The 15,895-nt window shown below is 44.4% G+C and overlaps 1 protein-coding gene across 2 annotated transcripts; it reads left to right on the forward strand.

The window, feature by feature from the left end:
• Window positions 1–601: 601 nt before the first annotated feature.
• Window positions 602–5,830, forward strand: LOC129698309 (protocadherin-20). 2 transcript variants are annotated; one of them, XM_055637388.1, is made up of 4 exons: window positions 602–1,307; window positions 1,536–4,028; window positions 4,419–4,509; window positions 4,959–5,830. In XM_055637388.1, exons 1-4 carry the CDS (start codon window positions 1,158–1,160, stop codon window positions 4,982–4,984), a joined length of 2,760 nt encoding a protein of 919 aa, XP_055493363.1. In that variant the 5' UTR covers window positions 602–1,157; the 3' UTR covers window positions 4,985–5,830. The 2 variants fall into 2 exon arrangements, 1 of the variants encoding a protein (XP_055493363.1); XR_008723661.1 differs by having other exon boundaries at window positions 605–1,307; window positions 1,536–4,509.
• Window positions 5,831–15,895: the final 10,065 nt, after the last annotated feature.

The raw sequence follows: 15,895 nt of genomic DNA on the forward strand, positions 1-15,895 counted from the left end.
TTTCAGGAGGCATTTTTTTTGGTTTTAGTCCCCTTACACATCAACGGCGAGTGTGTGGAGAGGGTTTACTCCTTCACTTTCTCGGCGTCCATATCGCTGGTATATCTCCTGGACAGACAACACGACACATCAAGAAGGCTCAGCAGCGGCTGCGCTTCCTGAGGGTCCTCAGGAAGCACAACCTGGACTCTAACCTGCTGCTGACCTTCTACCGCTCGTCCATCGAGAGCCTGCTGACATACTGCATTACAGCATGGTATGGCAGCTGCACCATGGCAGACAGGGAGAGGCTTCAGAGGGTAACTAGGACAGCGCAGAAGATCATTGGTTGCCCTCTCCCCTCCCTGATTCTATCTAAAAATACAAATGCCTTAGCAGGGCAAAGAAAGATCATCAATTACAGCTCCCATCCTGCGTTTGGACTGTTCGACTTGCTGCCCTCTGGAAGGCGCTATAGGTGCTGGCAACATCCTCAAATAGAAATCTTCTCTGCACTCTTTAACTACTCTGATTCAAATTCACACATGCACTGACTTCACATGCCCAACACCCGGACTTACCATCTGTCATATTATGTATACATTGTACATAGCGCCGCAGAAATTGTGCACCTATCCCCCCCCACTTCTCCCTTCTGTTTTTGTTTTTCTGTTTCTTGTTTTTTGTGCTAAATTGTATGTTTGCACTGAATACGAGCAGCTTTCAGTTTCACTGTACATGTATAGTGACAATAAATGGCATATCTATGTACCTGCACAACAAGATCCCTCTGCTCTACAACATTCCTCACGGCCCTGCCATTCACTGTGAAGAAGAACTTTATTGAAGTAAAAACTTAATTCTGTTCTTACGACAAATCAGACCTCTTGACGCATGACCTTTAACAGATTGGCCGCGCCGTCATTGAATATTTGGCAAAGACTCAAAACCTCACCAACATGTAAGGTATGACATGCAGGATATGTGATATAACGTCAAATCCTCCCGTGTAGTACGTTAATATTACACCCTGTAAAGGGGGCTGTAAACTACACTCTCCAGTCCGCCAGACAGATGAAAAGCCCGCCGATTGATATGAGAATTGTTTGTAGGGAAGAATGGGCGTGGCGGCGAGTGACGGGCGGCATCGATTTCCCATTCACTAATGCAGAGTGAGAATGAGAAGCCGGGGAGGAGAGCACAGTGCCAGTGAGCACGACCAGCAGAACAGCGAAGCGCTCCTGATCCCAGGGCTCCTTCCCCTTGAAAAGTCCCTCAGCATGGATCGAGGCTTGGGCCGGCGTGCTGTCCACCACACCAAGGTCCAGGTAAGAACAGATAATAAACCATAGCTGCAGCCCGGCTACCGAAACGTGAAAGTGTTGGAGAAACTGTATGACCGCTTGCAGTCAGTCAGCCCAACTGATGCACAAAGTTTAGAACTAACCTTTTAGTGCTTGCACCGCTGCACAGAGTGAGCGGAAGCATTGCTATTCATGGTGATCATCCGTTTCGTTTACTTTTTGAACTACTTACCTTCTCCTGTTTTCCTGCAGGAAACGTGCCGGTGGTTTTTCCTGGTGGGATTGCTTCTCGCTGGCATGAGCCTGGCGTCTGACCTGGTGTACAGAGTGAAGGAAGAGTCCCCGAGCAGGACCCTCATAGGCAACCTTGCCACCGACCTCAAGCTGGGAGGCTCGCCCGACTCCGGGGTCACCTACAACTTGGCGTCGCAACCGGTGGACGGGCGCTTCGTGGATCTGGACCGGGACACGGGGGAGCTGCGGACCTCAGACTCGCAGCTGGACCGTGAGAGGTTGTGCCCCGAAGAGCCGGAGCAGGAATGCTGGCTCTTCCTCGATGTCATCTTGCTGCCCGCCAGCCTCTTCAGACTGCTCAAGATCAGCATCTTGGTGGAGGACATCAACGACAACCCGCCGCGGTTCCCTGCAGCCAGCATCGGCGTGTCGGTGGCGGAGAACGCCGAGCCCGGTTCCCGCTACTCGCTGGAGCCGCCCGCGGAGGACGGAGACCCGGGCGTTCACGGGGTGCAGAGCTACCGGCTGTCCGGGGACCACGCCGGCTTCTCGCTGGTCACCGAGCGGACTGGCGGCGGCGGCTCCCCGGTGCCGTGGCTGGTGTTACAGGCGCCCCTGGACCGGGAATCCCGAGACCTGTACCAGATGGTGTTGGTGGCAGAGGACGGCGGCTCTCCCCCCCGCTCCGGCACCGCCAGCCTCACCGTCACCGTCACCGATGTCAACGACAACTGCCCGCGTTACACCGAGTCCAGCCTCAACGTTACGGTCCGCTCCAACGCCACGGTGGGTAGCCCGCTCGCCCGGCTGCTCGCCACCGACCCCGACCTGGGCTACAACGCCCGCATCGTCTACTCCTACGGCGACCGGGTGCCAGCCAGCTCGGCGCGGCTCTTCAGCCTGGACAGCAGCTCGGGGGTGATCCGGTTGGCCGAGCCCATCCTGGGCAGCACGGCGAGGCTGCACCGTCTGACTGTGTTGGCCACGGGCACCGGCTGCAGCCCGGTCACCGCTGCCGTGCGTCTGGCCATCCAGCCGCTGCAGCCGGCGCCGCCCCGGGTCAGCCCTCGCTACATCGCCGTGCAGTCGGACGGCGTGGTTTACCTGAAGGAGAGCGAACCCGCCCGCACTCCCATCGCCTTGTTCACCGTCAGCGACCCCGAGCGCAGCCGCCCTCCCCGCTGCTACCTGCAGGGCCCGGGCCCGTTCCCGTTCCGCCTCGCCCCCTACCGCGCCTTCCGAGACGAGTACCTGCTGGAGACCTCGCAGGACCTCGACTACGAGCTGGTGCCCGAGTACGAGGTGACCGTGGTGGCCGAGAGCGCCGACGGCCTCGCCCTCCGGACCCACCTCACGATCCGGCTGCTGGACGAGAACGACAACTCGCCCGTCTTCCTCCAGCCCGTGTTGGACGTGGACATCGAGGAGAACAAGCCGGCCGGCAGCTTCCTGGCCAGAGTGGAGGCCAGCGACGCGGACAGCGGGCGGATGGGCAGTGTCACCTTCGCCCTGCTCCCCGGAGCCCTGCCCGCCTTCGGCCTGGACAAACACAGCGGGGTGCTCACGGTGGCGGCGCCGCTCGACCGCGAGGAACAGGAGAAGTATCGCATCTTGGTCAAGGCTATCGATGGCGGGACCCCGGCCCGGGAATCGACGGCCACCGTCCTCCTCACCGTGCTGGACACCAATGATAACAGCCCCAGGTTCATCAACAAGGACTTCAACTTCTTTGTCCCCGAAGACCACCCGAGTTTCAGCGAGATTGGAGTGATCGGCGTTATGGATGCTGACGCTGGAATCAACGGCTGGATGGCTCTGTCCATCCTCAACGGCAGTGACCAATTTGTCATCGACACGGGCAGGGGGAACCTCATGGCCAAAGCCCCCTTGGACCGGGAGCAACAGAGCTCCTATGTACTCTGGGTCCAAGCTACAGACGGCGGGGTGCCTGCTCTGTCCACTATAGCGAAGGTGACTGTTCTCCTAACGGATGTCAATGATAACCCACCGTTGGTCTTGTTCCCTCAGTCCAATCTCTCTTTTCTTCTGGTGGCCCCATCCACAGCTCCTGGGTCTTCCATCACCGAAGTGTATGCGGTTGACAAAGACACGGGAATGAATGCTGTCATTGCTTACAGCATCATTGGCCACAGAGGACCCCGTCCAGAGACCTTTGTCATTGACACAGGAACGGGTAACATCACCTTAATTGGGACTTTGGTGAAGAATGACTATGGACTATATAGACTGCTGGTCAAAGTCAGTGATCACGGTTACCCAGAGCCACTTCACTCCACAGTCATTGTCAATCTCTTTGTCAATGAAACATTGAGCAATGAAAGTTACATAGAAAACCTGCTGAGGAAGGAGCCCGACATCAGGATTGAGGAAAGTCTCCCAGAGACCAGGACTGACCCTTTTCAAACAGAAGTCAACGTATTCCCCTGCCAGACTGTGTTGATAGCACTATCTGGTTTATGCTTTGGCCTTCTGATCTTGGTATTTGGTTTGGTGAGTTACGTTTCGCTCAGAAAAAGGAAGCACAGACGTAAAAATTTCTGCGTTGGAGAGGTTGATATCCCATTAAACAAGATTGCTTCATGTACATCATTGAAGAAATCAGTGATTTAGATTTGTAATTGAGACTGGACAGATGACAATTGATCAGGGCGCATCAATGAGTTTACCATCATCTTAGTTTAAAATGTATTTGTCTGAAGGATTTATGTTACAGAGCTCCAATCTGATCAGCAATCAATGAATATATTGTTTACAGAACTACACCATGTAGTTGAAGATAGTATTCTCTTTGCAAAATTGCACATTGTTATTTTGTACAAAAATGCTTAAACTTGCACACTTGGATATATAATTGCTTCATTTTATAACAACAAAACGCAGGGCCCCAAACTCCAGGGACAAAGAACTGCAACAATCCAATTCAACTCTTGCTTCTTTCTTTGGCTGACCAAGCAATCAGAAAAAAGATACGGTATGATGCTGAAACCTGTTTCTTTATTGCATTTGGCTTCAATGATGAGATGACCTTGAAGATCTCAATCACTCTTGAAGTGCTATTTTTTTTTTAAACTTGCAGATTGATTATTAAGGTAACTTTGTCAAAATAGTCTGGGAGTAAAATTGGGTAAATTAAAATATAACATGATTATATAACTAAAAGAAAGGGGATATAAATGATCAGTCTCTACATCGGGCCTAGGTAATACTAGGATTTCTGTGTAAAATTTTGTGAATATGTTTAGTTTTAGGACAGTTTATTTGCCAAATGTTGGAACCATTATACAATTGAGAAGTAAAGGAGTCTCACATTTCTTTAAAAGCATCTAGAAATGTTCAAGATTCTTCTATTGAAGTATTTTTAAGAAACACCAATTCATTTTACTTTCGAACAATGTGTAACACTGCTCTTTATCATTTTAGGTTGCCTTCAGTTCCAAAACTATTGATTGAAAAGCAGCAGCAATGAACATTACCAAACATAATTAGGTTTTGAAAATCATGAAGCCGCTTTTCTTCCTTAAATGAGCCTTCTGACACCAAATGAATTTTATTGAACTGGGCAATCAGATGAATATTGGACAGAAAATTAAAGCAACATAAGAATTTTACTGTACCTTAATTGATACATGTGACAATAAACTGACCTTGAAACTTTGACCTTGAAGGTCTTGGAGCAAAATATGTAATGCTGGAATTCCAAAAAAATCTCTGGAGCTCTCAACAGATGAAGCAGCATCAGTGCAGAGAGAAAAATTCAGTAGATAGACACAAAAAAGCTGGAGTAGCTGTCAGACAACATCTATGGAGCTAAGGAATAGGTGACGTTTCGGGTCGAGACCCTTCTTCAGATTGAAATATTCTATGTTTTGGTTGAAGATTCTCCAGCAGAACTGGAAAAATGAGAAAATAAGCATTAAATTGCAGATATTTTGTAATTTAATACACTTTTTATCTGACTTTTCCAGCTGTGGGGAGGAGATCTTTACCAGAACAAAAGGAGTTGACTGTTTCTCTCACCATGGTTGCTGCTTCACCAGAGCGCTTCATGGATTTTCTGTTTTTGTTTGAAATAGGTGATTAACTGGCCTTGTTTCAAGTTTCACCCAGAATATGGGAATTGAATTTAAACTGGATTCAATTATCTGATGAGAAAATTATGACCAACAATACGTGTGTAAATGACTTAATTTGTGACCATTTGTATTGAAGTCTACAACAGCTATATGAAACATTTTGTTGCAAATAAATTATTTATTTTTTATTTAAAATTATGAAGTTAAGACTTTAAATAAAAACTCAATTTGTAAAATGTGGAATATATGTCATTTTTCAAGATGTAACGTTCAAAGAGCTAGTAAGGAGGGAGTGGATAAGATGGGAGTTATTTTTCTGGATTGCAGGAGGCTGAGAAGTGATGTAATAGAGGTACTTTATATAAAACTACGAGGGACAAAGATAAGATGAATGGTTGGTCTATTTCCCAGGATAGCGATGTGTAATATTAGAGTGTATAGATATAAGGTGAGGGGGGGGGGGGAAGGATTTAAAGGGAACCTGAGAGACAACCTTTTCACACAGAGGGTGATGGATATGTGGAATTAGCTGCCAGAGCAAATAGTAGACAGATACAGTTATAATGGATAAAAAACATTTGGACAGGTTCATGGGCGGGATTTCTTTTGAGAGATATGGGCCAAATGTAAGCAAATTGGACAAGCTCAGTAAAGAAACTTGGTCAGCATGGCCAATTTGCACCGAAGGACCTGTTTCTGTGCTGGTAGACAAAAGTGCTGGAGAAACTCAGCGGGTGCAGCAGCATCTATGGAGCGAAGGAAATAGGCAACGTTTTGGGCCAAAACCCTTCTACAGACTGATGTAGGGTGGGGCGGGGAGAAGAAAGGAGAAAGGAAGAGGAGGAGCCCGAGGGCTGAGGGAGAGCTGAAAAGGGGAGGAGACGGCAAGGGCTACCGGAAATTGGAGAAGTCAATGTTTATGCTGCTAGGGTGCAAACTGCCCAAGCGGAATATCAGGTGCTGCTCCTCCAATTTCCGGTGGTGCTCGATGTATCACTCGATGATTTTTCCCCCTTCTTTGGGTCACAGTAGTACAACTAATAGAGCTGCTGCCATTGCCCTGGGTTCAATCCAGAATTCGGATGCTGTGCACATGTAGTTTGCATTTCTCCTTGTGACCATGTGGGTTTAATCCAGGTGCTCCGGTTTCCTCCCACACCTTTAAGGCATGCAGTTGGCCATTTAACTGTCCACAGCAAACTGCCCCACATGTGTAGGTGAGTGGTAAAATCGGGGGGAAGCTGATGAGAATATAGGGAGAAAAAAGAATGGGATCAAAATAGGATTTGTGTTAGTGGGTGATTGAGGGTGGCACAGTGGCTCAGCGATAGAGCTGCTGAATCACAGCGCCAGAGACCTGGGTTCAATCTTGACCTCGGGTGCTGTCTGTGTGGAGTTTGTACGTTCTGCCTGTGACCTCGTGGGTTTTCTCCGGGTGCTCCAGATTCCTCCAAAATTCCAAACACATGCATGTTTGTAGTTGGCTTCTGTAAATTGCCCCCAGTGTGTAGGACATAGAACTAGTGTAAGGGTGATCACTGGTTGGCATGGGCTCAGTGGGCCAAAGGAACAATTTCCACACTGTATCTCTAAACTAAACTAAACATGGTGGGTCAAAGAGTCTGTTTCCTTGCAGTTTCTCTCCATGACTCTAATTCAGTGGATTAAAATCCAGAACATTGCAGATTAAGGGGACCTGATAGAAGTGTATAAAACTATGAGAAACATAGAGAGGGTAGACAGTCAGAACCCTTTCCCCAAAATGGAAGATCAAAAAGTAGTGGGCATAGCTCTAAGGTGAGTGGGGCAAAGATTAAAGGAGATGCGCGTAGCATGTAAATATTTTTTACACAGAGGGTGTTGAGTACCTGGAACAGACTGCCTGGGGTGGTAGTGCAAGCAGGTACGATAGTTGTTGTTGGATAGGCACATGCATATGCAGGGAATAGATTGATATGAATTATGTGCACAGTTAAGAGTTGTTTTTCACATTATGCTCGGCACAGACACAGTGAGCCAAAGAGCCTGTTCCTATGCTGCACTGTTCTATGTTCATAAAGATCATCATGGCTTTATGTTTAAGAGACTGGACCAAAATATACTATGCTTTTAAAATCACTAGAAACAAATAATAAACATTTTAATGCTGCCAAACCACCATTCAGATTGAATTAAGTGACATAAAAATCAGCTTTTTATCACTAATCATCTCTCATTTTTGCTGTATCTTTTAAAAATGTCTAGGTTAGTCCTTCCAGATTTAAACCTCAATATTGGTTCAACCAAAACTGTTTTAACCATTGTTTGAATTAATTTAATCAGGCGATAAAACTTTATTCTCAAGGTTCTGGGTTCTACCTTTGCACCGTTTTAAAGCTGTTTTGGCAGTTATCAGGATATTACCCTGTCAGTCAGATGTTGCAAACATCACTTGGAGGAAAGAACAGCTGATGCTGGTTTAAATCGAAGGTAGACACAAAATGCTGAGTAACTCAGCGGGACAGGCAGCATCTCTGGAGAGAAGGAATGCGTGACGTTTCGGGTCGAGACCCTTCTTCAGACTGAAGTAGGGTCTCGATCCGAAACATCACCCATTCCTTCTCTTACAGATGCTGCCTGTCCCACTGAGTTACTCAGCATTTTGTGTCTAATTTGCAAACATCATTGCTTAGGCTACCATTTATTACCTATCCGTATCTGTCCTTTTTTTACCAAGTGACTGACAAGGCCCATTCAGAAGCTCTGGGTGAATTTGGAGTCACATATACATTATTAATGAACCAAGTAGGTGTTTAACACAATCCACTAGATTCAAATATACTGATAATAGTTCTTTAATTTCAGAGTTGTTGTTTTATTGCATTACTTTAATTTAAAATTTCTAGCGACTAATTTGGAATTGTTGCCTCTGGATCGAGTGACAGAGGTGTTTGGATACTCATCCAGTAACTTAATCACAATGCTACAATGCCTCATCTCGCAGGCTTACTAAGGCAGAGTAGAATTTAAACTCGACCTAAGCATTGGAGGAACTCAATGGATCAAGTAACATCCTCCACAGATCTTGCCTGACCCGCTGAGTTCCTCCAGCACTTTGCTCAAGATTCCATCATCTGCAGTTCCCTGTGTCTCCATTAAACCTGACCACAGTTTATCACAATGTATAGTATGGCTTCTCTCTGGTACAATACTAGATTTTTAAAAACATTCTTGCGAGGTCTCTTGCAAACTTTTAAATTTTAGCATTGAATTTTTAATTTTAACATTGATATTGTTGTCCTTTCCAACCTGAAGTGGTCTAAACACTGATTAACCAAAAATGCAGTTGCTCAGTGCTGTGTCCAAGCATACAGATTCCAGGCAGTTTATTGATCTTAATTACGTGTGCCACAAATATTGGTCGTGGATGACTACATCAAACAGGATAGAGTTAGGATTATGTTTACACATTAATGTGGAGTGCTTTGTATTTTCAGAGGTGCCCACTCCCTCTAATAGTTGCCATGAAAACATGATAGGAACATATGTTGTAAATAGCAACTTTAGGAGCAATTAACAATTACACTTTTGGTTTGATGGAAACTACCACAGCATTAATGATATTGATAACACAGAGAAGAATATCTCCATATACCTTAATATTTCTAACGCAATGTAATTTTCTATTCTGGGCCTATTATATTTTAAATGTAGTGGCGGTGGGGGACATCATTTGAGCACACTGGAATGAATGATTTTCTTTCCAGCCACAGACATTCTTGGCTACCACTCAATTTATCAATCAATGTTAGACAAAGTCATGGATACAATCACGCCTAATGTCCCATGCTAAAGGAATCAAATTCACAGTAGCAAACTCCATATTTGTCAAGTGTCATTTGAAGCAAGAGTCTGTAGAAACCTTTGCCATACATTTTGAGAATTTCAGACATTATAATGGAATAATTATTTTCCCAGTACTTCTTTTAACCTGTCGATAATTAATTCCCAGGGCTGGAATGCATGTCATCCTGTAAAGATGTGTCAGGATATTTTGCTTTTTCTGCAGAACGAGTTTAGGGAATAGTTTGAAATGACACAATTTCTATTCACAGGGACTGAACAATAAAATCTTGCATTTATTTAAAGACTCTTAACATAAAAACACACAACTAGCTTTTCTGGGAATAAGTTAGATAATTGTAAGATTGCAAGCTCTTCTGTCCACTGGTATTTTCTGCTTTGTTAATGAGGTGTTCATATGAGAAGATGTAACAAAGCAATAATTCTTAATGATCCATGATCTGTATGTCATCAACCCATCATTGTAACTGGAGCAGATGTAGAGGGGATTTATGAGTACATAAGAACAGTCCCCATCAATAACATTGTGTCAGCCAAATGTACTGATGGGATGTCATGGGAGGGTACATTTAGGTCTGGGCTACAACAAACAAGTGACTGTTCAGCAAGCAATAAAGAGAAAACTGTCTATTCATGGAGCAGGACAGTGCTTATGAAATTATCACAACTCTGCTCATGAAAGCAGGGCAATTTGCTCCTTAAATATTGGGAGTGGAGGATAGTTACATACAAAGGATGTGTTTCAAATCAATTATGTGTTTCCAGTCATTCATGCTATACGAGCACCAGGATTGATCAACAGGAATTACCCAAATATTTCCAAGTGCTAACATATTTTTGTAATTATGTGCAGACTTAAAATAATAATAGCAAGGATGAAGATTGTGTGAGGAACCAGGCAAGCTTGGAATTTTCATCATGGAATGGGCGTAAAGGTCGTTCTCTGTACTGCATTGTTCTATAATTGCTGTCTGCAAAATCAGCATTGGAAAGTAACAATTAGAAAGTACTAACCCAACATATATGGCAATGTAAAAAGTTGGGAACAGTTATGGGAGTAAAAAGCTGAGAGATTCAATGGGTTACATTTAACCTGAGGGTTCACATCCAAGGTAATAGGAAGTGAGACCAATTGGTTGATTCCCAATTACCAATTGGGAAATCCATGGGATAGAAGTGCTGATGGCGAGAGTTTTGCTGAACATTAAATAAGAAGATGGATAAATAAGTAGGCCAAATTTCCTTGCTTGATGTGTAAGAACAAGTGGGCCGGCATGGAGGGGAGGAGTGCGGGGCTATCCCCTCAAACTAAAATTATGATGCATAGTAAAAACAAATTCCAGAAAACAGCAAACTACAATTAGAGTCATATAGCATGGAAACAGGTCCTTTGGCTCAAGTTGCCCATGACAACCAATATGCCCCAACTACATTAGTCCCACCTGCCTGCGTTTTCCCCATATCCCTCTAAACATGTCCTATCCATGAACTTGCCCAAATGATTTTTTAAACACTGTGATAATACCCGTCTCAAGTACCTCCTCCAGAAGCTCGTTCCATATACATCACCCTTTGTGTAAAAAAGTTACCCCTCGGGTTGCTATGAAAACTTTCTCCCCTCACCTTAAACCTATGTCCTCTGGTTTCTGATTGCCCTACTCTGGGTGAAAGACTCTGTGCATTTACCCTACCTATTCCACTCATGACCTTATGCACTATCTATTCCCCTCATGGTCTTATACACTCTTTCAGTTTTAAAACAGCTCATATATTTTACAAAAGTCATACAATTCTGCATAAATAATTAATTATATTTACAGAATAAATGCATTGTACGTAAATTTGAAAGCTATATTTAACCTGGTAGTAACATTAAAAAAAAAGGTCACTAGTACTTGTTTTACATTGTTTGCAATGCAGGCTGCTAACCTGACATAAAGTCACATAAAATCATGATCTACTTCATTAACTTTTACCTGAACAGCAAACTCTCATCCAGCAAGGAACTATTAAAGAAAGATAGGGGCTGATTCTACGTTGAAATGTGAAAGGATCTAGCAATAAGTCTGTAACGGAACTATTCTCAAACATGGAGCCAGCCTTCACTCAGCAGAGAGCCGACCCCAAGATATTTATGCTGCATTGATACAAAAAACTGCAGATATTGGAATCATGAGAAAAACAAATTGCTGGAGGAACTCAGCAGGTCCGGCATCATCTATTGAGAAAAATGAGCAGGCAGGCAATGTTTTGAAACAGAAAATGTGCAGATTGATGACACTGAACACAACTATACTGTGTGGATGGACTCTTCATGGAGCTAACTTCTTATGTTTCTCAGCCATCAGGGAAATAATTCTACCACTGAACCACAATGGATGCATTGAAATCAATGGGATGAATCACCTGCCAGGAAAAAGAAACCTTATGACCTGATTGAACTAAATTATCCTAAATATTTCCAATTGCTTTGAATGTTTGTTTTCATTTTCAATAATTTTCGTTTTTTTAACATTGTCTTTTTTTTTACCAGATCCTGTGCGATTTTTCAAGCGGGTGAATATCAAAGTCCTTTGCAGATATTCAGGGACAGTTTTAACATCTGCTGAACCAGTGGCTGGTTGTCAAAGCTGACCGGTTGGTACAGCCGAGCATGGACTGAAAGGTCCCCTGTGCTGCTCCAGATCACAATGATGTGCTGGGAGCAAGATTCATGGTGAAAGATCCATAGCACCTCATGCTAGATGTGGCAATATGGTCCAGAGAAGGCAACTGACACTCAGGCAAAGGTCAACCCACCCCACTATTTGCCATTATCGAGATGATAATATAACTAGATGAGGCTCTCACTGGGGTCTCCTCTATATCCCGTAGCTCCGCTCTCACTCCCCATCCCCCCACTCGTAACAAAGACAGAGTCCCCCTGGTCCTCACCTTCCACCCTACCAGCCGTCACATACAACAGATAATCCTCCGACATTTTCACTACTTCCAATGGGATCCCACCACTGGCCACATCTTCCCATCTCCTCCCCTTTTGGCTTTCTGCAGAGACCGCTCCCTCCGTAACTCCCTGGTCAATTTGTCCCTAACTACCCAAACCACCCCCTCCCCTGGTACTTTCCCTTCCAACCGCAGGAAATGCTCCACTTGTCTCTTTACCTCCCCCCTCGACTCCATCCAAGGACCCAAGCAGTCTTTCTAGGTGAGGCAGAGGTTCACCTGCACCTCCTCCAATCTCATCTATGGTATACGCTGCTCTAGGTGTCAGCTGCTCTACATCGGTGAGACCAAGCGCAGGCTTGGCGATCACTTCACCCAACACCTCCGTTCAGTTAGCATTAACCAACCTGATCTCCCAGTGGCTCAGCACTTCAACTCCCCTTCCCATTCCTAATCTGACCTTTCTGTCCTGGGCCTCCTCCTCCACGGCCAGAGTGAGTCCACAACAAATTGGAGGAACAGCACCTCATATTTCGCTTGGGAAGTTTATACCCCAGCGGTATAAACATTGACTTCTCCAATTTCAGGTAGTCCTTGCTTTCTCCCTCCTTACCCTCCCCTTCCCAGCTCTCCCACAGCCTACTGTCTTTGCCTCTTCCTTTCTTCTTCCTGCCCCCCCCCCCCCCACCCACCTCCACATCAGTCTGAAGATGGGTCTCGACCCGAAACGTCACCTATTCCTTCGCTCCATAGATGCTGCCTCACCCGCTGAGTTTCTCCAGCATTTTTGTCTACCCACTTTTTGCCAGATGAGCATGGAGAAATCCAGAAACTAGTTGTACAACATTCATAAATTATATAATTATGTATTGATATTGCATATATGTAGGCATTAAATCCTCCATACTCTGAAATTAAGTTACTTCTACATTATGCAGAGAGAGAGTGAAGTGACACAAGTAGTATTTATGCATCGCAGATTTGATATATTGTGAGTGAAACTTGAAATCAAGCCTTGTTTCTCTTACTATTTAATTTTTATAACTGCGTTATTTTCAGATTGTGCTGGCTGTGTCAGGTGTGTTCAGCACAATTTAGATATGGCTGAAGTTTTTATGCCATTTAAAGTATCTGTTTGTCAAATAAAACAAAGAAAATGGATGTTTGGATTTGCAGATTTGCAGATTGTATGTTGATTGTAATTTACTTTCAGCTTTAAGTATACAATATATCACCTAAGTTATTGACTATTGGTTTATTATTGTCAATTGTACCAAAGTACACCAAAAAGCATTGTTTCCCTCATTTCCAATCAATTCATCCTATAAAGTACATGAGTACAAAGAGGCCATGTATAAGTACGAGGTAATCATAAGATCGCAAGATCATAAGAGATAGGAGGAGAATCACACAAAAAATACCTATGCCAGGATCCTCTTCATAGACTCAGCTCTGCTTCGGCAGCCCACGCATCGGGTCTACTCTGGCTCACCCCATTCAATCTACACACGATGTACTGCCATCTATCTCTCCCTCTTGGTTCTCATCCAATTCTCCCGCCTTGCAAATCCCACAACCTCAACCTGGGAAAAACTGATGGGGGTTGACTTCACCAACACCATACACCTACATCAACGGAGCGAGAATCAACAGCATAAGTTCTAGGACTACATCTGTCTGATGACCTGACGTCCATGCCAATACCACAGCTTGGTCAAAGAAAGCGACTTCACCCTCTACGGACTACGTAAAAGCAGCCTCCCCACACACCTTTTTTATAAGGGGACTGTGAGCAAACCTACGGCATCACTTTCCCCGGGAGATTCAACGGCATCCTGCAGAGAGAAAACATACCAGAGAGATGTATCAACAGAGTCATTTAGTCAAAGACCCTTACAATCGCATGACATATAGCCCATCTGGGAAGAGGTACAGGATTAGAAAACCAGCAGGATGCAGATAAAAAATGGGCAATATCCACAAACCCCCACACTGCAGCAGAACTGTTGGAACGGCTGTTGAGATCAGGTATTTTTTAATTTACATCCACTGAATGGTTTAGCAACGTGGTTTCCTCTGAGCGAACTGTACAGTAGATCTGATGACTGAATCCGGCGGTACAAGCTTTCAACTTTTGGTATCTTCTGCCTGAAACGAAAGAGAAAATAATTTGTGAATGACTGATGTGAAAATGGTTCTTCATTATATGGGCTTCTTTCCTGCGTCAGGAATGATGGAGTTGATGAGACAGTGGGGAAGGCTGGCTTGCATGATGGACTGGGCTACGTCCACAAATCTCTGCAACTTCTTGCAGTCTTGGGCAGAGCTGTTGCCGTACAAGCTACAATGCATCCTGATAGGATGCTTTATATCTGTGTAACTTCAGAAGTTGGTAAAAGTTGTTGGACACAAGCCAAACATGCATAGTCTTTAGAGGAACTAAAGGCACTGGTCTACTGTCTTGCCCATAGCTTCAAGGAGGTTAGACTATGACAAATTGTTGGAGATATTGAATGCCTAGGCATTTGAAGCCCTTGACCATCTCTACTTCAGCACATTCGATGTTGACTGAGGCTTGTACATAACTTCACTTCCTCAAGTCAAAAACTAGCTCCTTCATCTTGGTGACCTCGAGTTAGAGGTTGTTTTCTTGACACCATGTTACTGAGCTCTCTATGTTCTTCCTCGACTTCCTTGTCATCCCTGTAGAATGCCGTCATCAGCAAACTTGAAAATGGAGTTCATGCAGAATTTGGACATACAATCGTGAGTTTATACGGAGTATGGCAGGGGGCTGAGAATGCAGACTCCTCCACTCACACCCTTGCCTGCAAATGCTGAACGGTCCATCTGATGAAGTGAGAAGCCATTGGGTCGACATCACAGTTAGATGTAGCAGTGGTGAGCCATGTCTCTGTAAAACAGAGCACACAGCAGTATCTCAGTTCCATAATGTAGGTGAATCCAGCCTTAAGTTCATCCTGTTTGTTTCCAATAATTGAATTTTTCAGTAGTTTCAATGGGGATTAAAAACTCCAGTAACTATTTGAGGGAGAGATACTGATTCTTTATTAACAATTTAATTTAGTTTCTATATCATCGAGAAATAAGTAGGCGGCAGTAAAATTACTGTGGAAACAGTTTGCCATGTTCCATTTATTCTTGGAAAGGTCCATAAATAATAACATTATGAGGCATCACAGCATACTGAAACATATTCACGGCATGTTCATTTATGTTTGTAACAGATCCATTAATGAAGGCTCTGTCAAGCTTTGTTCAAAAAACTCTTTTCACGGATGGTCATGTATATTCTCCAGATCATTCATTCCCTTTCACAAGACATTTTGGGAGGAATCATAAGCAGAGTTTAATAATTTAAGGCCATCACCCCATTATTGTTTCCAACTTGGTTCCATCAACACATATAAAAGCTGCAGGCTTACAGAATGTAACCAAAGTGAAGGCCAAATGGTAAAGAGAAAGAGAGAGAGCGAG

This window comes from Leucoraja erinacea, chromosome 6, assembly GCF_028641065.1.
Source record: "Leucoraja erinacea ecotype New England chromosome 6, Leri_hhj_1, whole genome shotgun sequence".
Classification (NCBI taxonomy): Eukaryota; Metazoa; Chordata; class Chondrichthyes; order Rajiformes; family Rajidae; genus Leucoraja; species Leucoraja erinaceus.